Source organism: Eublepharis macularius, chromosome 11, assembly GCF_028583425.1.
Source record: "Eublepharis macularius isolate TG4126 chromosome 11, MPM_Emac_v1.0, whole genome shotgun sequence".
NCBI classification, from domain to species: Eukaryota; Metazoa; Chordata; class Lepidosauria; order Squamata; family Eublepharidae; genus Eublepharis; species Eublepharis macularius.
Genome location: NC_072800.1, coordinates 38,459,908 through 38,483,829, shown reverse-complemented (window position 1 = coordinate 38,483,829; position 23,922 = coordinate 38,459,908). Strand labels below are relative to the sequence as shown.

Genomic DNA, 23,922 nt, shown 5'->3' with positions numbered 1-23,922 from the left:
CATAGCTATAGAAGTGATGCAGTGTCTAGACTTGGATTTTAAGAGCTGGCACCAATAATGTGGATCCTAAAATTGTTAATTCGTTAACACTCTTCTCCAGAAGGACACCAAATATAGATATATTCCATTTCAGTTCTTATGGGATGGTTGCACTTAAGAAAGCGCCTCTCCCCAATTCAAGCATCACTTGGAGATGGGTAGAAAGAACCATGAGGCTAATGATATTTCCCTGATCTATTACGGCAACAAAGTGGGAGAAACAGGGTTAGTTCGCCTTGTCTGCATGTTCCACTTCTCTTTAAAATGATATTCTTCCTCTGCTTTACATGTGACCAAGCAGAATTTGTGCATATTGGGTTTCCCCACAGCTGCTTTTAATTAAAACAAAGACGTCTAAAAGTTTCCAGATCCTGTATCAGCAGGTCTGTCATTACCACCCATTCTCCTCCTCACATCTGCTGTGTGTGTGTGTGTGTGTGCGCGCTTCTGTTTCTTCTTTGCTGTAATGTGTCTCTTTTCCCTCCATAGTCTTTAGGGTAGGCAGGCTGCTTATTACTGGAGGGAGGAGCAAAAGCCTGGCCCTCTACTTCTGCTCCGCTCTCCATCTCTACAGACCAGTCTTCCTACCAGTGTGTGACAGCAAAGCTTTTTCTTTGTCCTCTGCAGGGCAGTTGGGCTGCAAGAGGGAGAGAAGTCTTATTCCTGCTGCATCCATCCCAGTTTAGAGTTAAGCTATGTATCCTAGGATGGGATAAGTAGTAGCCTCAGCATCTAACTTTCTTCAGTCCTGCCTGCCTCTCAGTTGGTACCAGCAAAGCCGTTGCACTTTCCTTCAGATGCAAAAAAAGGTCTGTTGTGAGAGGGGGAAATGGAGGATAACAGAGTTATGTAAGCCATTTTGGGTCCTTATTGGGGAGAAAGGCAGAGTATAAATGAAGTAAAATAACAACAACAACAACAACATTCTATACCACCCTTCAGGACAACTTAATGCCACATTCAGAGCAGTTTACGAAGTGTTATTATTATCCTCACAACAATCACCCTGTGAGGTGGGCAAGGCGAGAAGTTGTGACTGACCCAGGGTCACCCAGCTGGCTTCAAGTGGAGGAATGGGAATCAAACCCAGTTCTCCAGATTAGAGTCCTGCTGCTCTTAACCACTACACTAAATAAATAAATATCGAGTCAGAAAACCCTTCCAAAGCCTAAATGACTGGCAAAAAGTAGAAATCTTGTGTACAGAAATGCCAATTGGGATGATCCTTTTGCCAGATGCTGCCTTATATTGAGTCAGACCTTTGGGCTATCAAGGTTGATTTTGTCTACTGTAACTGCTTGTGGCTCTCAGGGAGGTCTTTCACATCACTGCCCAACTGCATTGGAGATGCTGGGGGTTGACTATGAGATATTCTATACGCAAGGCAGATGCTCTGCCACTGAGCCTCAGCTCGTCTCCAAACATCATCCCTATCTGAAATGCATCTCATCTTGCTTTCATTCCCACTAGGCAGGAAAATGCAACCAGGCAACAACATACCAAAATAACCATCACTCCCAAATGTCAAAAAAAAAATTCTGTTTAGATTCAGGACATTTAGTATTTTTGTGAATGGTTATTGTTTGGTTGACTTTTGAGCAATAAAGTTTAAACATTTCTGATTCACATTTGTCCCCAATGTTTTCAATTAAAATAGTAAGGATGTAGATTTGAATCTTTCATTCTTTGCAGAGGAAAATTTCTATCAATGTCAAAATGTAATGGTCTGAGTTGATTTAGTCCTTGTATTTACATTCAGACTTCCAGCTCCAAATATATATCTTGTTTCCCCTGTGTTTCCTATGTAACAATGTTATCTCCTAGTAGCTGTATATGATCAAAACACTCCCAGGTTCGTTTGCCTTGTTAGCCAGAGAGACATGATTTTTGATTAACAATCAAACCAAATACTTCCACCCATTTCTAATTCATCTGGAAAACCTGGCCCATATTTTAATGATTTTAAAATTCATAAAGCACATTCTGTAAATGTTCAGATCTTCTGTGCATCTTTGACAATAACAGGGGTTGGAAGAGTCAATCCAACAATGCTGAGTATGTTTGTCAGTGAATGGAGCTAGAATTGGATAGTGGCAAAACAAAGCAATGTCTGGATGTGACAACTTAATACTGATACGACATTGAAGGATCTGAGCAATTTGTTGCCTTCAACCAAGTTTCAGTGAAAGCAAAGCAAGAAGGGAATGATGCTGTAAGAGAGTCAGAAAAACACTTGTAATTAAGGACTGTTTTATAGCACTTGAGGGCAAGAGCTTTCCAGTAGGATTTTAGATGTTGATAGGAAGGAAAACTTCGTGGAAATTAAAAATAATTCACGTATAGAAGAGAATCAATTTAGCTGTGTCAGCTACGAAAGGGAAAACTCTGAGACATCTGTTCACTTTATTTTAGTTTATTTTTATTTTTTCCTGCTATTCTTTCTCTTCAGGTCTCTAGACACTTAATTGTTCTAATTTAAATAGTAAAGTAGCATGGATCCTTATTGTACTTTCCCAAGATCCTTATTGTACTTTCCCAAATGTAAGTTGCATTGGATTCAGTGTGGTTTACTCTAAAATAAGTCTCCATCATTTGGGAATAAATCAGTAAGGTATTGCCTATTGAGGAGGAATCACACCGGTTTCAGTTTTATTACTCCCAAATCTGTTAGTCCCCCTGAATTTTTATCATGAAATATCCTTTAGATTCTTATGTATAATCAACAAGGAAGTGTGTGCTGTGCCACATAGCTCTGTGAACATGGGTGCTTAGCTGTCTCTGTTGAAAGCATCTTAAAACTCACCCCATGTTATTACATCAATTAATATATTCAGCAGTATATGCTTTGGGTGTTATCGAGCCAATGTTGAGCATTTTCAGCTACCTAAAAGTTTCAGTTGGCAAGATTTCAACATATGCTTAGCTCTGCAGTAAGAATCAGTGGACATTAAAAGAGCATAACTGGATTGTTTATTCTTTATTACATAAAACAGTTTCACACAACTGGGCTTGTTAGACAACAATTTATCATATGGTAGCTCATTTATGTAAAATAGCAACTGCAGCTCTACTAGGATGGATAGAATTTATTTGTAATGCAAATATAGTGTGGTGGTGGGGTTACAGTGACAAACCTACTCAGTGATAAGATATCACCAGGTAGTTATAACTTCTACCGACATATATTGGTATTCTTTAGTTGAATTGGAGGCCTAACTGAATGTAATATTATTTGCTTGATTAATAGAGTACAGCATGGTGAACATTTAACTCAATGTGTATAGCAAGTTTTTCCATTGCTTGGATTTTCCAAAATTAAATTTGCTTTTGCTTTATTCCAGTATATGACGGCTGCTGCACCTATGCAAGGGACCTACATTCCCCAGTACACTCCTGTGCCTCCAACAGCTGTCCCTCTTGAAGTAAGTCTATTTGTGTTTGTACATGTAAATCCTATTTCATTAGAATCCCAAACTGCTCTTAAAGGTGGGATTGGCCACTTGTTTTTATCTCACTTTAGAGATGATGTGGCAAGTTCACTTGGTTTAACATTTTTGCTTATCAAAGAGGGAGTAGAATGTTCCATGAGATAACTCTTCATTAAGTGGCCGGAGTAGTGGGGAAGTAGATGGGGAATGACGAAGGGGACAAAAGCCGACCATTGGACTGCAAAATTCAAGATTCAAAAGAGATGAACACCCCAAGGTTTGGATGTTTCCTTTAGCATAAGACTTATGCTGATAGCAGGATGGATTTGATTTAAAGGAAATTGATTTAAATCACAATTTCATTCATGATTTAAATGACTAGTCAGTAAGACTCGATTCAGATCATGGTTTTTTACATAAAGGCTCATTCTTGCTGGTTGTTATAACTTATAACCTTAATATTTGCAACCCAGGCAAGGTTTCATTTTTAGAACCATAGCTCTCTAGTTAATTTTACATCAGAAAACTAATGACTGGTTAATTGCCATTTGAAACAGATAATTATGAAATCATTGTAAGGTGAACCTTCTCCAGTTTAATAGGTTAATCATTCATATTTGGACAACTTTTCTGCTATACTTAATTAGAAGAAGAAAAATAATCTTTAACAATAACAATAACCATTTACATTGTTTTATGTAACTAAAACAATAGCATTATATAGCATATGTATTTTTGTGTTTGCTTAAACATCTATGTTTGTTAACGCATGAGTTAAAAATATTCTCAAACTGGCCTGCTGCCATTATAGGTTTTCTCTTCAAGAGAGAGAATAATATGATAAATCTCAGGCAACAATCACAAAGATCTCAAGACTTCTGAAATATTCTGCTCAAAAAGTTTCACTTTCATTTGTACTGCTTGCCCCTTGCTCCTCACATTTAGGTCGCTTCCACACACTCCAATTTTTGGGGGTTTGCCAGTCCCAATCCACTTTAAAGAACTCATCTTCTACATGCACTGTCCTCATGCGTGTTTTGTGGGTGTCTGTTGCAGGGGAAAAAAAGTCCCAAAACAGAAAACATGTTCTTTATCTTTGCCTTGTCACAAATGACGTTGGTGCATTCCCACTCAACTTTCTTTTTTTTTTTTGAGTGCATGTGGGATTCCGCTATACCATTGTCCTGTCTTTCAGCATTTGCATGCGTAGTACTCCTTCTCTGCCGTTGATTTCCTGCTCGAAGTTTTAAATGCAAAAGTATTTAATAAATATGCGAACAGTAGAGTAGTGCAATCGTGCAATTGAATATCCCACTGTATAAAAGGCAAACTGTGTTCCCCACCACTCACTCCTTATCCCTGTGGAGGCACGGTATGCAGGAATAAGAAGCAAGTCACAGTGGCGAGGCCCTCTCAAGGTCCCACCGCCTCCATGGGACCTTAGGAGGGCTGTGCACAAGCCAAGTGGTGGCCAAGGGATTGGAGGAGGAGAAGAGAGCCTCCACTCTCTTCCCCGATCCCCCCCTTGACTGATGCCACAGGGAGAGGCTGGGGGGACTGCTGCTAGGGCCCATTGTATTTTCCCAAACAACAGGCCTTATTGAGAGTTTGAAATAAAATCAGAAATGACATTCTGTTTTCAGTGTTGATCCTAGGCTGATACTCTGATTGCTGAGCAATCCAATGTAGCAAGCACTGCAGTATGATTCCCTTTGTATACTTAGATATCATAATAGCTCAAGGGCCATTAAAAAAGTAAAAAAGGGGAAGAATTATACGATCATGCATGCAAGCCAGATGCATGTGTGGGAGGGGTAATGGCGAGAGGAAGGGTTGGAGATCTGTGGGAGGGCACTTCAAAAGCACAAAAAGCCTCCACGTGCATTGATACAGTAATAATCCCTCGGGAAAAAACGGCATCAGAAATGAAAACAGAATAAAACAGGTTTCACAAAAAAGCACTTAAAAACTGGGATCATCATGACCTGTTCGCGCATGGGAAACGGTGATGTGTATACTGAGTGAGATAACCCTCCAAAGTTCCATTGGCAAGCCATCTCATTAAGGATGTGTGGAAGCGACCTTAGTTCTTAACATCTCCTCTTATCCAGATCTGTTCCACCCCAAACAATCTTCTATTCATTGAACTTCTTGAAAGTTAGCACTTAAGAGGTAAGAGGTTGATTCTGTGTAGAGGAGCAATAGGATTGACGTCTCTTTCTCAACTATGTGTGTCTATTTTAAAACATATTTGCTGTTAAGAAGGGGCATGTTATCTCGGCAGACACAAATTCACAGTTTTGAGAACTACAAAACCATCTGTGATGGTATCTTCTAGATAAATAGAAAAATTACCCCAAATAATCTTACAGAAACCTCTGGGAGAAGTCTGGATCCCTAATGGAAGAATTAATGGAATTCATTTACAAAAATATTTCAACATGAATATACAGTCTCATACTACAGAATTAAAAATTAATCCTTATTTTATGATGAAAAACCTTTGGGCTATAATATATCTTAAATAGGAAACTATCTTTAGATAGATTTTTCCTTAAAAATCATTTTATCATACAAAATCAGATATAAATTTTAAAAATCCAATTTAAATTTCAAAAATCGATTTTTTGATTTTTTTAAAAAAAATCATTGATTTTTATCCACGCTGGCCAGTAGAGATTGCTGAAGGCCACAAGCCACCAGAAATTATGTCTGAGCAAAGGAAACCATCCTCTTGTATATACAGACCTGGAGGATGCTGCACTGACTGAGTGCTTTTTCATCCTCGATGAAGGATTTTGCTCCCTCCCTCCATGGAGCTGAGTCCCGCTGATGTCAGTCTAATGAGTAAGTATGTTGTTGGCACTACAGAGTACAAGCTACCAAGAGAGCTGCAGTCTGACCTCCTCTGCTGTTCATCCTCATAAGGCCTTCTGAATAGGGAAGGAGAGGATTTGTGAGTAGGGAAAAAGTTGGCTTTCGTTCTTAAATTCATATATTTCCTCCCAGTTTTGTTATAGCCCACTTTTCACCCAATTATATGTGATGGACAGCATGGACTCAGTGTCTGTGTCTTCTTGATCTATGCCTCCTTGTAGAGTAGATGCAGTCACTACTTCTTGGCTAGCTGAAGATGCTTTTCCCCCCCAGCAGCTGTGTAACCACACCTCCACTATATATCTATATTGGGGCTGCATGCACTGAGTCTTTTTCTTTTACACCGTTTTGTCTGCAAATATTGGTATTCTTCAATGATCACCCCATGTGTTCAGATATATCACTACTGTTTTCATCCATCTTTTGAAATCTTTGCAACAGAATGGTTTTTCACTCTATCATGTTTTGCTGTCAACGTTATCATAACACTTCTTTTGAACACTCTTCATTGATCTTTATAAAAGAACACCATGCTACAATTTTTCTTTAAAAAAATGCTTTCTGAATTGAGATTCTAAATTCCACTTTAAAAAGTAAGTGGCTACCTTACCAGCATAAATAAATAAATAAATAAAATCCAGAATGATCCATCAGCTAGTTTTACAGGACTGTAACAAGAACAAATTTGAGTTTTCAAGGGTAAGGCTTTGAGTGTTGAACAATGAAGTACTACTGGAAAATTATTTTTAACCTGTTGATCCATTACTAGGACATGAATAAAGTTAAAAAAAAAAAGTATTGAAGCTCTCAAGAACTATTCTTTGGAAGAATGAATTTGGTTTTCAAAATAGCTCTGGTGGCAAAAATATTCTTTTCCTCCAAATTCTAAATTCAGTTCAAAAACCAGCAAACGATGCCGCAGCAAATCACTACACGTTGCTGTGATATTTTCTTCCTCAACCCTTTGCATTCCTTCCACTGGAAGTACTTTTTACATGAGTCAAAGACCCTTACGATATTGTTCAAAGCATGATATAGATTCAACCCCCCCCCCTTTGTGTGTCACAATCTCAATATTCCTATTTGGCAGGGCTCGATTATGATCTCACTGCAATGAAAAGGGAAACAATACCACTGAGTCAAATATCCGGCCACTGCCACCCTAGTCGGAATGTGAAGAGGCAGACACCAAGTTGGATCTAAGGGCCACTTTATTAACTATATACAACTAACAATAATAACAGCAGCAAGAGCCTAAAGTGGTACAGGTCAAGCCACGGGGTCCACCCAGGACCGCCACCTTGACCTGTCTGGGTGAGCACTGAAGCCCCAGGTGTGACCCATCCTCTGGATGGTGTGGACCTAGCCGACCAGGCAAACTTGGTCATCCCCCTCTTTAGCTCCTAACACCTCAGCCGTATAGCAGTGAGGGAAGGACTCGCAAGCGGGGGTTCCCGAAGGCAGCCTGCCCCTGCCTCTGGCAGCCATCAAAGCAGTACCAGGCCCTCGAGCAGGCCCCTCTTCCCACGAATGGGGAAGCACCAAGGGTGCTCACCGGCCCGCACCCTATCTGAAACCCAAACCTGCCATGACACAGCTATCAGGCACCACCCTAAGCCAATAACCTCATTCCCCAACATTGGTGCAAGGTAGGCAAAAAACCTCTCTTCGTCGTGCCAAATTGAAAAGGGCGGGGATTCCTACCTGGCTAATAACAGCAGCTGGCTAATCCTGCACCAATATGGGGTGAGGAGGGTGGGCCGAGCAAATTCAACAACTGCAGCTGGGCAAGGGCAGCGCAGCCTCCTAAGGCTCTTGCTCTGCCCCGCCCAGCCACCCCCAAATATGGAAGGACAGGGTCGTGGTAGTGCCTCCCTCCTTCCAGAGCGGCAATACACAGCACCCGTCTTAAGCAGCATTGCTGCATGCCGGGGAAGTGCCACATTCTCAGTGAGATCGAGATCAGGCCAGTCACCTACACGTGATAAAGTATAACAGTGCACAATTTGTGGATTCCAGTACAGCATTATAAGGAAAAGATCTTTTCTGGCCTTCTCTGCAAAACAGTAATCATGGCATGCCTCTCTTTTTAAATATGTAGCATTTATGTCATATCAGCATGTGGCTTTTGATATCCCTGACACTCTTGGCAACAAAGCAACCGTACAACTCCACATGAAGTTGGTAAGATTGTGATGGCCGTCTTCATTGACATTAGTAAAAGTAGTAAGGCCCTTTTGGGCTCCTATTTTTCTGCTTCTTCTCCTTCTTTAGGGTGTTGTTGCCGATACCTCTGCACAGACAGTAGCACCTTCATCACAGGAAGCCAGTGGTCAGCAGCAACAAATGGCAGTAGAAACATCCAGTGAACATGCATCTGCATATTCCTATCAACAGTCAAAGTAAGCTGATGACGTTCATTGACCTGTAGAACAGGTACGAGTTTCTCTCAAATGCACTCCAGTAATCCCATTTAATTCAGAGAATTATCTAGATTTTGCAGTGCTGCATTTAATAGAGAGATGTGGCTAAAAAACAATAACCTGTCTTTTTGCTACAGATCATTTATATTTATTTTATATTTATATACTTGCCAAAAACTCTACAGTCTATGGGCTGGATTCTAGGGTGCTGTTGCGCTGGCATAGCCACAGGTATGTCTGCGGAAAGGCATTAAGGGAGGGTGATTTCTGTGAATTCCCCTTCCTACCACTATTTTCTTTCCCACCACAGATCCCCATTTTACCCTTGAGGGTCCTTTGATCAGAATTTGGGGGGCTCAGAGAAGGGGAAGAAGTCCTGCTCCATGGAATACCCCACTCTCCTGGCAGTACTTATCATGCCCTAAAATTACCATCCTGAAACAATGGGAGGTAGATGAATTCTGTTTCCATTTCACAGCAAGGCTTAGAAATGGAAATTTGCTAAGACTAAGCAATGAATATATGATGGTTACATCTGGTTACATCTTCCAGAACAAAGGCCAACTTCTCCCCAGACTTCTCATAAGTTTCTTGAATTTTTTTTTCTGAATTCAAAATATATTTTATTGCCACAGTTGAAAAGATTTATTCTTAGAGTCAAAGAGTAAAAATTACATTTTCTCTGGTGTGCTTAACACCTGTGTTTCTGTGTGAAGCACTGATCTGGGCCTGTCTCCTGATTGGAAGATTAAGCCAGAGTAGTAACTCATGCAGAAGTTTAACGGGTAGCTTCCTTTTTAAAATATATATATATATATTTGTTGATTGCAAGATATAACTACATGCAAGTGTGAAACAAGAAGAAAGGTCAATAAGAACAAACCGACTAACATTAGCTATATACAGTTTCTAAAAATGTTACAGAGTAAATATGATACCACTTGTACCAAAGGTTGGAAGTTATATCAACAAAATGAAATACCTCAATGTATTATCCTAACAATTCATATAAGGATTTATCAAACCGTAATCCATCAGTAGAGTTTAGTTTCTCAATATATTCCAGAATGGGGAGCCAAGTTTTCAAAAATATGGAATTATAATTTGGATAACGGGTAGCTTCCTTGCTACTTTGGACTCACAGAATATTCTTCTTATAGGGATGGTACAATAAGTAATTTTGTGTTACATCCCCATATGAAATTGTTCTGAATTTTTATTTTGCACTAGGGGAAGGTATTTATATATGTGGAGTGGTGCTTTCAAGTCACAGCTGACTTTTGTTGACCTCTGGCAGGGTTATCATGGCAATAGACTAACAGAGGTGATTTGCCATTGTCTAGCTCTGCAACCCTGGTCTTTGTTGGAGGTCTCCCATCCAATTACTAACCAAGGCTGACCCTGCTGAGCTTCTGAGATCTGACAAGATCAAGCTCACCTGTGCTATCTTGGTCAGGGTACTCATATATGTAACCAAAGTTAATAAATTTTTAATACACAGTTTTTAATATTTGGAATTGGATTGAATATTTTGTAATTTAATATATTTTTAGGGTTTTTTTTATACTGACCTTGATATTTTCACACACAAGGTTTTTCTTGAACCTCTTTGGTTACCTGATGTTTTCTGGATTAAAATCCACCCTCCTTCTGCCTCTTTTTTTGTCTTTGCCATACCCCCTTCATTCTGGGGTAGTTAGCCTTGGGGGATTCTGGGTTGACATCGTTTGAGACTATGCAGGAACCAAACTTATCTAAGTCTAGACTAGTAGTAGGTCCTCTCCAGCAGCTACTCCCAAATTCTGGAGAGAACAAGACCAATCTTCTGGACTGGTTTTAAAACATTTCTTTCCTGGAATGGTCTGAGAGGAATTTACTGATTGGTTCCTTTATTTTACTGTACCTTATTTTTACTTTATTTTTGTCTTTGTTTTAATAATAATTCATTATTGTACATTTCTGGTTTTATTGTTAGCTGCAGAGTAGCTTACAAAGACAATAAATATCAGAATTCCTTCCTTTAGATACCTTAAACCATCCTCTGATTGAGGAGGGGGTAGGTGGGAATTTGTGTTGGCAGCTAGGAACGTATTAATGCTTTCAGAATACAAGCTACAATTATAGGTATGTCAGTGTAGAGTTAAAGCTTATGTTTGGTCCTTGACTTCAGTATTATCCCTCTTTCCTATTAACCATAGTATTAACTGATACAAACTTCCCCCTCTTGAGGACTATGCATGTCAAAAACTTTACAAGTTCTCAATTTCTGCCTTCCCATTTTTAGCTTAGGACCTGTGTCCTTATTAAAATTGCTGACAAGTTAGTTTTGCTTGTATCCATTTGACAGAGAACTAGGTACATAATTACATTTTACATTGTAAGCTGCCTTGACCACCTTTGAAGGAAAGGCGGCTAATGTTTTAAATAAATGTTTTAAATAAATGATGACTTTAATTTGTTTCTTTTCTATTTATAGACAATAAACAGGACTGAAGAATGTCGGTCTGAAAAGTTTGCCTTGAATGGAAAAACTTCACTGAACAAGAAGTTGGCTTCCAGTTTGCACAGGCATCAACAGAATTTTTTTTTCATTTTCTACCTTACCCAACAACAACAAACTAAACAGTGTTTATATGTGCTGTGCAAATGGTTCAGTCATGTAGTCCAATAGTTTTATTTTTGCTATTTTTTTATTAAAGAAAAGAACCCACGGCCAAACACTGGGTTGATATTTCATCTGGATGAACATTTGAAATTCAGAATTTACTTGGAAGTGTAGATAGATTTTTTTTCAAGACAACAATAGAGAAGCCGACAATGTCAAGAGGGAGCAAACTGAAATGAAAATTAATGGTCTTCCTCAAGAAATCAGCTACTCTTCCCCCCCTTCTTGTTGAAACCCAATGTGTCTTTTATTTTTGGAAGTTTTTTTTTAAAGAAAAGTTTAGGTAAGGTTTATCTTGAATCTTAATTGCCTTAATTTTAAGGACGTCAAAGGCTCTCAAGGCAAGCTGTCAACGTCTTGGTAGAAGAAAGGAGAATGAATTCAAGTGCACACCGGTGTTAACTGGTGCTGAAGTTTCATAGACTGGATTTTTAGGGTGAACAAAAAAAATATAAACTGTACCGTTTAGCAGAAAACATTTTTTTCTTCTTTTGAAGAAAACACTGTTGATAAAGGAACTGTGGCAACTTCAAGAATCAAATAAAATGCTGAGACTTTAATGAACTTCCTTAAGTGTTGACAGAGAAGAATCTAGAAGGCATAAAGTGTTTTACAATAAAGTTATTGAACTGAGGCGGGGGAATCAGCTTGCATTTTCAAGAATGCGGGTTTTTTCTTGCAGGATGGAGATTTTTTTTTAATTTACAAAGCGTGATCGCTGGCAAAAGCATTAGTGCTTTTTATCTGCAGTCTTTTTTATGAGCTTTAAAAATTTTTTAGTCTGCTTTGCTTGTCACATTGCAAACACCTAGCTTAAGAGCATTGGGGGGGAAAAACTTAGTAGATAGGAGCTTATGGTCAAAAAAGTGCAAAAAAAGCAATAGCTAGAAGAAATTGTTGACAATTTCTGTAGTCTTTCCTAGTTGTGATCAAATGCAGCCTATGGATGGCCTATTTTATACCAAAGATGAAATGACACCCTACCACAGTCCAGAAGATAGAGGTTTTTTTCTTGTTTCTTTCCTTTTTTTAAAAAAAAAATCTTTATTTGACCTACATGGCCGGACCAGTTCTTAACTCTATGTTTGTTTAAACTATCTTCCACTGGTGTTTTGCATCCTACATACTTAGGCTTCTAATGGAAAGGTCTGAGTAGTTGGTACTTAGCAGGATTTCACAGCATGAGAAAGGTATGGGATTGCCGATGTTTCTACCCAGGTGCATTTTAACTTTGCTGAGCTTTTCTGCTTCATCATCTGGTTCCTTTGGTACTGAAACTGCGGTCTTCCTTATTCATTGCATCCCATGGGTTTCATTTCCTCCCTTCTCCCTCTGTCATTTTCCAGCCACCTTCATTTTGCATTTTGGTGGTGCATTCAAGTCACTTAGAAGATGCTGTTGAAGGCAGAGACGATCAATGTTTCATTTAGCTCTCCCGTACAAGAAGAACGTTTTTAAAAAATTGCTCACATTAATTCTCTCATGCAAGCATGAAGTTAACAGTCACTTTATACTAACTGACTTTCTGTTGTCTTAATATGTTTGCTGACAATCACTAATTAGTTTGATTAGGCAAAAAGACAATAGCAAGTAAATTGAATCAATTTAAACCTATTTTTAAAAGAAAGAAAAAAAATATATGGAATCTATATATGGATGGTCTAAGAAAATGTAACCTTTTTCCAAAAAAGAGGGGGGTGTCATTCAGTGACAATTTGGGGGGAAAGGCTGGCAGTAGGGAAAGCCCCTCAAAATTTTGCCAATTCCCCATAGAATTTTATGAAGAAATGTTTTTAGAAATATGCATTACCATCACCCCCAATTTCCTTATCCTCCACTGGTTCCCCCTAGTTTGCAACGCGTACGATCCTTTAGGAATCTTTTGCGTGCAATCATTATTTAAATGGCTAGGAGTTGAACATGAGCACGTCAGAGGTGATTGTCTGGATTCTTCTTCTGCCCCCCCTCCCCCAACCAGAACTTGATGAGCAAGTACAAGATTCCTTCTCTAAAGCAGGCAGAAAGACCTAACAAAGGAAGCACTTAAAAAAAAAACATAAACCAAATGACTGAAATGGTCATCCTTTGGGGGATAAGAGACAGGTTTCACCACAACTACTGTGGTGTATTCAAAACAGGGTAACCATATTGGGAAATGTGGAGCAACCAGACATGTAATATTAAGAATACAATCCACTGAACAAGACTTCCACAAATGCTCCAGTAAAATGAAATAAGTGGTCTATGGGAACACTCTCAGAGGATTACACAATGGCCTCTGTGGTTACTTTAAAATGACTTTCTAGAGAAGCAAGTATTTTTTTAAGAGTACTAATTCCTTATTTTTACTGTAGTATCTCCTTTGGGGTGGGGATGGGGTTGGGTTACCCAAACAAATGGCTGCTAAATATGCAACACTTTAAAAATAGGATGTCATCTGGTCAACTAGCATAGAAAGAGGACTTGATTATGTGAGATTCTAAAGAACACGTAGTTTTAGTAATTACACATGGATAATTCTGACTAAAAGGGCAATAGCACAGGAAAAAACAATTCTGTAAAGACTTCTAGCTTCTTCCTTTCCTTCATGCGCTTGGCCATCGCTGTTTATGTTCTGCAAGCATCACTTGATTTTGTTTTCTTTTTTTTCCTTTGGGAAAGTGTGAGCAGCCTGCTGGAAAAGATGTGGGCAAAAAAAAAAAATCCAGCCAGCCTTATTTTTCTTCCTCTTTATGTTCTGTCTTTTTCTGTGTGTATAAATAGAGATTATCCTTCCGTGGCACAATTCCTGATGTATATGAAAGAAGCAAGATGGGTTTTTTTATTATTGTTTCTGTATAAATTCTAGTTTGGTGCAAAGAGATGTCTCGTTGTTTTTGACGATGAGGCTGCGAGGGTAGCTACCGTGTGGCTGACGGATCTGCTGAGGTACCTGCCTGTTTCTATTCAGAACTCTGCTGCTTTATTTATACATTCTGAACCTTTTGATGTCTGTGGATTTGGGGGTGGGGGGGTTGGCAAAAAGATTAAACCATCATGCAGAATGATTCTTTACTAAGGCAAAATAATTGGACAATACTTATTACTTTGAGGGTCCTATCACTTGGGGAGTTTGTTTGGCATCTACTATACAAGCATTTCGTAAAAGGAAAAGACAAATACTCACTGATTCGTTACCTCATTTTGCTAGACTCCGTAGAATTGGTTAAAAACTTGAAGATAATTTCATGCCTGTATGGGACTGTGCTGGAGTGAGGGGCCACGGAATCACATACAGACCCTGAGAAAACCAAAGGGCAAGCCTTGATTCTTAATTTAATCTTATTAAGGGTTTTTTGTTTTTTGTTTAGCTTTGGGCATGTGAGTATTCCTGTTGGTTCAGGGAGTCACAAAACATTTGTTCAGTATTTGCAGGATGAAGATTTAATACTTTGGTGTCAAGCAGACCTGAGTATCTTGAGTGGCTGGAAAAATATCTTTCATTGCCTGTGGAAATTCTCAGTGGCCTGTCTCCTACCACTTCACTAAAGCAAAGTTTTAAGCCATCCTTCAGCCAAGAGAGCCTTTCCTAACAGAGGAAGGTTCCTTAGCCTGGAGGAAATTATTCTAGCCAAAGGTAGGATACCACCCAGTATAAAAGCCTTTATTCTTCAAAAAAAAAAAAAAAACCTCCCCATTAAAAAAAAACATTCAACATTTCCATGAACAACTGAATGGACCATGAATTTTAGTCCTGTAAGGTTCATCCCTGACCTGGATGGTCCAGGCTAGCCTGATATTATCAGATCTCAGAAGCTACGCAGGGTCGGTCCTGATTAGTATGTGGAGGAGAGATCACCAAGGAAGTCTAGGGTTGCTACACATAGACAGGCAATGGCAAACCACCTCTGTTTTTTGCCCTGAACACCCTACAGGATTGACATAAGTCGCTTATGAGTTGATGGTACTTTCAATCACCATCAGGGTCCTCAACTTAAGAACCATATGCAGGATCCAAAGCACTGCCAGCTGAGTGAAGTCAGTGACGCAAGACTTCCTCAATTTCCCCTACCGCTCCTATTACAGCTTACAGAGCCCTCTACAATCTTGCTCCTCAAGGTCAAGGGACCCTCCAGAACATGAAAGGGGGCAAAGTGTGGGACTTTAGCAGGAGGGACTAAGTGTCAAAACTCACCCCCTCCTCCTCTGCCAATGGAACTGCCTTTATGCCAGCAGAACAGTATTTTGGGATCCATCACCACGTAATAAGATCTCTACACATGGTGAGGCTTTTATCTCAACTTTCCTACCAACAGCAGTTCTTCCTGCCACACAGCAAGCTATTTTTTTTCAACTTTGCAGAGTACAGAAGCAGTTTGCAATGCAGCATGGTGCAGCTGTTTGCGGGAGAGGAAAGAGACCCCTGCCATGCCCGTGGCAAGCCCTCCTATTCCCCAGAGGTGCTTGGGGGATTATAGCCCTAATTTCAATGCATGTTTCAGAACACCAGCATGGTGCTCCTCAAAAGGGTAAAGGGTTTGTTAGCTAAACATAGGTTCTTAGTGAATATTAGTTGCATCTTCTTCTTTTTAACCCACTGATATTTTCAAATAAGAAGGATATCTTCTTCCAAAGAAACATTAGTTTGAGGAAATTTACTTTATCAAGCATTTCCTTACCAGTTTCGAGTTATGTTACACTCCCTAAAATAATATTAGAAACATTTTTGCACAGAGATTCTTCAGTTCTAAGAACAAGAGTTAAAATGTAGGTACATGGATGCAATTTGCATATCCATACTTTATTGATCCAGTTGGCAGGAAAAATGGACCCATTTGGATCCACATTCTGAAGCTTCATGCTTTCTTTGCCCATACTTACACAGGCACCAAATAGCATTTACACCAATGGATGGAAGGACCCCAGACCTCATATCTTCTCTATTTTAATAATCTCACATCCTAAATTTGATATATAGGCCAGAAATAGAGATGGGCATGAGCCGAAATACGAACCAATGTTCGTGACAAACTGGGCCAGTTCATGGTACACGAACCGGCAGTTTGTCAGAACCCATTTCTGACGAACCGCCATGAACTTTAGGCTGGTTTGTTTGGTTCATATTTTGGTTTGTCACTGCACACAGCCTGGAGCCAATCAATCAGTTTCCTAGGCAACAGGGGATGGACTTCCTGCAGACCTTCTGCTGACCTGGATGTGACATTTTCACGAACCAAACTAACTGGTTCGCGAACCGGAGCAGGTTCGTGAAAGTCTGTGGTTCATGAAATATGACGAAGCACGAACTGCACGGTTTGTTTTTTTTCTGGTTCGTGCCCATCTCTAGCCCGGAATAATAAACAATGCACAGGAAGATTCTGCAAGCACAACTTCCTTTAGATTAGAGGTCCCCAACCTTTTTGAGCCTGTGAGCACATTTGGAATTCTGACACAGTGTGGTAGAGGTGCAATTCCATTGCCCAGGGCAGGGGATCCCTTGCTCCCACCCTTCCCCCTCGCCCCCACTTACCTGGCCGGTGTAGGAGCATGGTTCCTGGGGTGCCCCCTGGGCAGCACACCGAGTTCTCATGCCCACAACGGCCTGATTCAGCTCAAATCACACCCCGCAGTGGGCCCAATTCAAGCCGAATCACACCCTGCAGCAGGCCAATCAGCCCCCTGGTGAGAGTGGGTGTGCTCCCATGCCATCCTTTGACTCGTGCAAGGACGTCACTTCCAGGAAATGACATCATTGCACAAGCCTGGGATCACACGTGTAACAAAAACAGGGTCTCTGTAAGGTAGGTGCCAGGCTTCTGATCTCCCACGGGGGGTCGGGGGACCTGGCAACCCTACAGTGTGGTGCGCACAGCAATCCTATAGTGTGGTGGGCACAGCATCAAAATGGCTGCCACAAAATGGCTGCTGCAGGAGACGGAGCCAGCCACAAAATGGCTGCTGGAGCTTACCTTCAGTCACACAGTGAAGATCCTTGTGCTGTGGAAGCAGTTTCTGCCAAAGCAATGTTCTTAAAAATCTGCAATCAATACTCCAACAGCCAATCAGAGGCCATGCTTTGCAAAAGCCCCCCTGTCCCCACCAACTTTCAATACCAGGAAAGGTATTGGTGGGCACAATTGTGCCCATTGGCACCAAGTGGAGGACCCCTGCTTTAGATCATCACCATGTCTGTTGCTACTTACAACACTAGCATCAGCTGTGTAGGAAATGGGGTTGCTGGCATGAAGACAGTAATCCCATATGATGCCAACATCCATATGCCAACATGGAGCTGAGCTACTGAGGAGAGCTTTTCAGATGATACTGCACAACTGATTCGTAGTTGTGTGTCAGTATTGCCATTTGGTTATATTTGTATCTTGTACTTCTTCCAAGGGATTTGAACATCATATATGGTTCTCTCCTCTTCCGTTTTATCTTCTGAACAACCCCATGAGGTAGTTTAGGCATAGCTGTCCCAAGATCACCCAATGAGCTTCATGTATGAGTAGAGATTTGAACCTGGTCTTCTCAGTCCTAGCCTATCACTCTGCACCATGCAGACTCTTGCAGTTTGCATATTTCTTAACATTACATTATTTAAAAACAAATAGTCTGAGGACTGTGGTCCTTTAAAATAATCCATATCTCAGTTCAGCCAAAGTATACTATTTTGATTGAAGCCAATTTTCTCCCAGTTTACTTTATTCCAAGTATTTGATCATAACTGGTTATGGAGTGAGATGTTAGTCTAAAAGATGCCAAAAGAAGCTATTCTAATTTTCTTGTTGATGCTTTCAGTGACCCTCCCTCCGCCCCTCCAATTTTGGACACTACTTTAGATAATCCATGGAGATGTTCCTAGTGGTGGGTTCCTAAATGCATGACTCTGGTTTGCTAAGAAGCTGAGACTAGAGTGTCTTGTTACGATAGTTCAAAGTTCCATTGTGAAACAGAATTGGATGTCTTGGATGCCTCCTTTATATTGTATTATGTTCTGCTATAGTTGTGTTCACATCTGAGTAGTAGGAAAAACTGGTGATCAGACAGACAAGGGATTCTGCAATGAGCTTAAGCATTAAAATGCATTTTACATTATTGAAAATAAGAAGGAAAGGTATTTATGTATGTATGGCTACCACACTCAGCAGATTTGATAATGCCTGCAGTGTAATAAAGTTTATTTTTAATATGTCACAGTATTTTGAGCTAAATTATGTTGTCTATGGTATTGAAGAAATGATGTGAAATATGTAGAAAGCTGCCTTGGTTCATAATTTTTAAGCCTGAAGGTATTTTTATCACCCATCATCCTCTTCATTATAATGCTGAGGTTGACATGAGTGAAACAGACTCATAGGCTGTTGCCTATATAGTCAGAGTCATGTGAAAGGTGTGATAATGGGCTTAACATAATGAATCAATCCATGTGGTGGTGAGACCAAATATGGAATTGGAAGATAGTTGTGTTCAAATCATACATGGTCAACATTTCTTTTCAAGGCTTTATTTAACATGAAATTGGTTCTGATGTACACAGGTGTAAAGGATTTTACAGGTCCTCTACATAGACTAAGGATATTCTAACGGTGTGATGGGATTGTGAAGGAAAGCACGCTGCATGTTTCAGAGAACCTCTCCCTTTTTATGCTCTCTCATTCCTCTACAGTGTCAGGTGAATCATTTCATTTTAAATAAAGCATACACATAATCGAGCATGTTAAAACCCATGTGCATCCCTGGCCAGAAGGAGGGCCAGTAATTCAGCAGATCTCCTTATTCCTTGTTTAGTGGATTTCAGGAACCATCAAATTTCAGAAAGAAGGCTATTTCTTTTCTTTTTTTTTGGAAAAAACATCCCCTCCTTTTCTGTTGTCCTATCACCTAAAGTGGATTCTAACATCAAGTTCCTCTTCATACCTCAAACTACAGAAAATAAACAGTATTTTTACTTTTACTGATACGTTCTTTGTTGTTTTTATGATGAAAATGTATGACAAAGGCTGTAAAATGAATGTTGGGTTTGCTTCCATGAAAATTAAAATTCTCGTGTTTACATAAAGTGGTCTAAATTTTGACAGCTATTACACTTGAGGTTCTTGCACCCAAATAAAGTGGTGTGAAAAATTTGCTGTGTTCAGATTACTAGGCTCTGATCCTGAAAGGTTTTATTATTATTATTATTATTATTATTATTATTATTATTTAAGACATTCACTTTTGAAACAAGAAAAGCCCTCCCAGTCCTGAAGTCATTTGGTATTAAAAGCTGAAGAAGAGCCAGTTCAACAAACCTTGAATGCATTGTAGGTTGAAATGTAAGTTGTATACGTGCTATGTCTTTGCCAAAAGGGGAAATAAGCAATTTAGTTCTTCATCCATGTCCTTCCAAGTACAAGAAGTGCTGATCTTAGACATTTAGGTGACTGAAGGAAAAATGCAAACTGATAACACAGTTATCATGGACTGGACTCACTTGTTAAATAAAATGGAGGCAAGAAAATGGTTCTCCTTTTGGATTCCACAACCTTGACCAGTTGCTTCAAAGTAAGGTCTATAAGACCAGTAGCATCTTTCTTGTGATGAAAACTAGGGCTTTTTTTCAGCAGGAATGCGGTGGAACGGAGTTCCAGAACCTCTTGAAAATGGTCACATGGCTGGTGGCCCCACCCCCTGATCTCCAGACAGAGGGGAGCTTAGATTGCCGGGCGATCTGAACTCCCCTCTGTCTGGAGATCAGGGGGCGGGGCCACCAGCCATGTGACCATTTTCTCCGAGGGCAACCCACTGAATTCCGCCACCTCTTTCCCCAGAAAAAAGCCCTGATGAAAACTATCAATCTACTTGCCACAAGCAAGAAATTAAAGCCATCAGTGTGGTGGTTGTGTGATCTCCTGCCTTGACTCACAATGACCATGTTGCTCATGATGAGTCTTCAGAGCTTTACATAAAGCATTCATTTGACTGTTTTGGCAAAGGCGCCGTATGGGTCTAGTCAACCTATACTCTGTTACAGAACAAGGATTGTGTGAAATGGCCCAGTGAATGGGGAACACAGCTCTACTAATTGAAGTGCTTGTACAATCTTATAATTGGGCTAATGGATCATACTAGAACAGCTCCTCCCTTTAAGTGACAGGAAAGCAAATAAATTCATTTGTATACTTTTAAAGGGAAAAAAGTTTTATGTTTTTAAAAAATCAGGAAGTTTCAAGATCTCATGCAGCAATTTTTAAATTGTTTTTCCGTTTGAATGAGAAGGCTTCCATTGGGTTAGTATCAGATCAGGGCTTCAAAATTAATTATATAGATGGGAAAGACCTCCTTGCAAATCCCCTCACCCTAGTTCCTGAACACTAGCCCACAAAACCTCTGAAAGGAATTAGACAGTGGTTCTGACTTGTAAGGGCATCTATGTGCTAATGTTTCAAAATGTCATGAAAAAGTTCTGTATTGCTGAAGATTGTCTTTTTCTACATTTTTTCATTTGTATCACAATCCTAATAGCTGCCATTTCCCCCATTCCTGGGGCTTTCTGTAAATCAGTGGATGTTAGGTTTAAACTTCTCTTTTCTTTGATGAAGCTTTCAATAAAAAAAAATTAAAGAAAGTATTGTGTTTCTGTGTTTTTTGGTCTGATTAAAAAAACAGTACTAAGTCACAAGTCATTTGTATAATGTATTTTTTTATTAAACCATCGTTTTTCTTAAATCATAGTTAAGACTAGCTGTAGTTAACAAACTGTGGGTTAACTAGAGTTAGCAAACCAGCCAGATCCTGACTTCTTAGCCTGGTTTGACAGGTACTAACTAGTTATAGTTAATGGAGTGGCCCGCGTCCAGACAAACCAAGGTCTGTTTAATGGAATCATGGTTTAATATGGTGTCTAAATTGAGCTTAAGTGTTTAAAGGTAGAATTGCATGAAAAGTCTATTCTACTGATCAATAATAGTAAGTGCTTGCTTGCTAGATCTCAGCCTATCGAGACACAGTGATGGCCTGGACATGGGATGAGAAACATTGTTTGGTAGACTGATCAATCACATATTTTGGCTGTGCCCCAGGATTCTAGCTGCTCACCTTTTATTGGTTGTTGTTAAAAGTGGGTGTGGTTTCTGTGAGTATAAATTAGATACTGTTGAGCCTGTCTGCTGTCTGTCTACTTCCAGTTTCCAATAAAGATATTTACTATAAAAAGAGCTGATAATCTCAATACCCTTCTCATGTCATATCACCTCTCCTGTCAAAATTGCCCCCCAATCACTTTTAAGGTGAATTGCCTTGTTCTGCTGTACACCTCTGATTTGCCTCTCAAGCTGTTTCTGGGGGCCCCTGTCTCCCAGGAACAGCATTTTGGGGAAACCAGTGGGGGAGGAGAGGCAGGAAATTTCAGTTCCACTGAAAAAAATCCCTTGCATGAGCAGAAAATTTAGCCTGGATCATTCTTGAGCACTCAATTTTTTATTATCATACTCCTTCCCTACAGTTATTTAGTAACTTGCTTTTAGCCTTATTTCTCTGTAGCCCTCATAGTGAAAATGAGTATGCTGTTTTGGTACATGGTAAGAGCAGAGCTGAACCTACACTTTGCTTTTCAGGTACTTTGGGAATTTCCCGCAATACATTCTCTTCTTCGTAACAAGTTCCCATAGTAGTTTGACCTTTTGTCTTAACTGTCAATTCTCTAGGCCTCCCAAGAAGCCACCACCTTCTATTTCCTTTCAATAGAGTTTCTTTTCCTGATCTCAAAATTGTCCAAGTTTGTGCTTATGCAATGTACACATCCATTAAGTAGCACACTTTACCTTTGTTTACTGTTGTAGAGATTGTGTGCTTATACTGTTACTTGGAGACATTAGAGATAAAGGACCAGTGATGATCCAATGTATATTTGGAGTTACTACTTTGGATGGAAATTGACTCTGGGAATACCAGGTACCAAATGTAAATGCTACATCTGTGTCCTTTCTTGTCAGTAAATAGCATGAAAATTTCCTAGATCATGGCCAGCTACATGACTATATATATAATCTTTTGATGAGTCTCTGAACAAGGACCTTGTATATACTGGGTTTCCTGGGCTGAGACAGATCTACAGTAGAAGCTTTGCAGATATGGATAAGTTTCTTCAGTATCCACTAAGGACAGTGATGGGATATTGTTGTTTACAAGATCCTGGACCATATATTTTCACAGTGAAGGTATCTCTAGAAAAGTACAATCAAGGATTCAGCAAGTTTCTGTAATGAGAATTACGGTGTTCTATAATATATGTTTAATATCACATTAGAGATTGTAGCTGTGAGTGTCTTCATTGTGATAGTTTTAATATCCCTCAGCTGTTTTACTCACAGCATGTCTAACTGCACTTTTAGAAACAAGGGTTGTTATCTTTAATTGTCTCTGCACTTCCTACAACTGCAAGGCCTTAAGTCTTGAATTAAAAACATTGCTAAACCCCATCATTAATTCAAATAACAGAGAGAGAGAGAGAGAGAGAGAGAGAGAGAGAGAGATTAACTGCAGCTTGTAGCTTATGAATGCACAAGCACAAATGTACATTGTTTGAAAGGCTGGCATTTTTAATGTCACTAGAAATCCAATATGATTTTCATATACAAATATGAAAATCATATTGGAGTTCTAGCGACCTTAAAATCACCCTATCAAACAATGCAAATTTAAGAATCTTACCTGAATATCTTCTAAAATATCATTTCTGTGCCTATTGGATAGAAAATTATTCCTAAAGTTGGCTTTTCATATACCAATATGAAAATCCAAAAGGCACAGAGATTGTAATCAGAAAGATGCTCATGTTATCACAGTGAATATGACAGAGGGAACTTCCCCCAGGTGTTTTACTATCAGCACTCTCGGAAAGTGAGTCACAATAACTTTTCAAGCAGGTAGCCATGTTAATCTGCAGCAGAACAGCAAAATTCAGGTACAGCAGCACCTTAAAGACCAACATGATTTGGAGCTTTTGATAGTCAAAGCTCTAATGAAGAATATCTGATGAAGGGAGCTTTGACTTTCAAAACTCTTGTTGTTCTTTAAGGTGCTACTGGACTCGAATCTTACAGTAACTTTCAAAAATCTCAGATCCTGGTCCAAGTTCTTTTGTGCCAAAGCAATTCATAAACATTATTTGAGCGCTAAGATAGGCAAGTTTTATCATCCCATTATCTTGGGGGAGGGGTAGATTCAGAAAATAAGTAGCTTGCCTAATACCCCCAATTACGATCTGAACCAACAATATCCTGGCTTATGCCTCACCCGGTCAGTGAAAACAATATCAAAATATGAGCCCAAGAAGATCAAATTCTGACTTTTAACAGATTCAACATGTGTGGAGTGAAATAAAGAGAAGGATTCTCATTGATTCCAATAGGATTCATTTACCAGTCTCCGCTAACAATTGTGGGTTGTGCTTCTCTCCAGCAGCAAGAGCGTCAATTGTTCCATAAGATTTGGATATACTGTTGCAGTTAGGGCTTCCTGCCAGACC

General features: G+C 39.6%; 1 protein-coding gene across 1 annotated transcript in view; it reads left to right on the top strand.

Annotated features, from left to right (window-relative positions):
* Positions 1–8,750, top strand: part of RBMS3 (RNA binding motif single stranded interacting protein 3) — a 1,028,342-nt gene extending 1,019,592 nt beyond the window's left edge. Inside the window, exons 14-15 of the mRNA XM_054991036.1 lie at positions 3,381–3,461; positions 8,619–8,750. Coding sequence (XP_054847011.1) covers positions 3,381–3,461; positions 8,619–8,750 — 213 coding nt within the window. The remainder of the gene's footprint in view (positions 1–3,380; positions 3,462–8,618) is intronic.
* Positions 8,751–23,922: the final 15,172 nt, after the last annotated feature.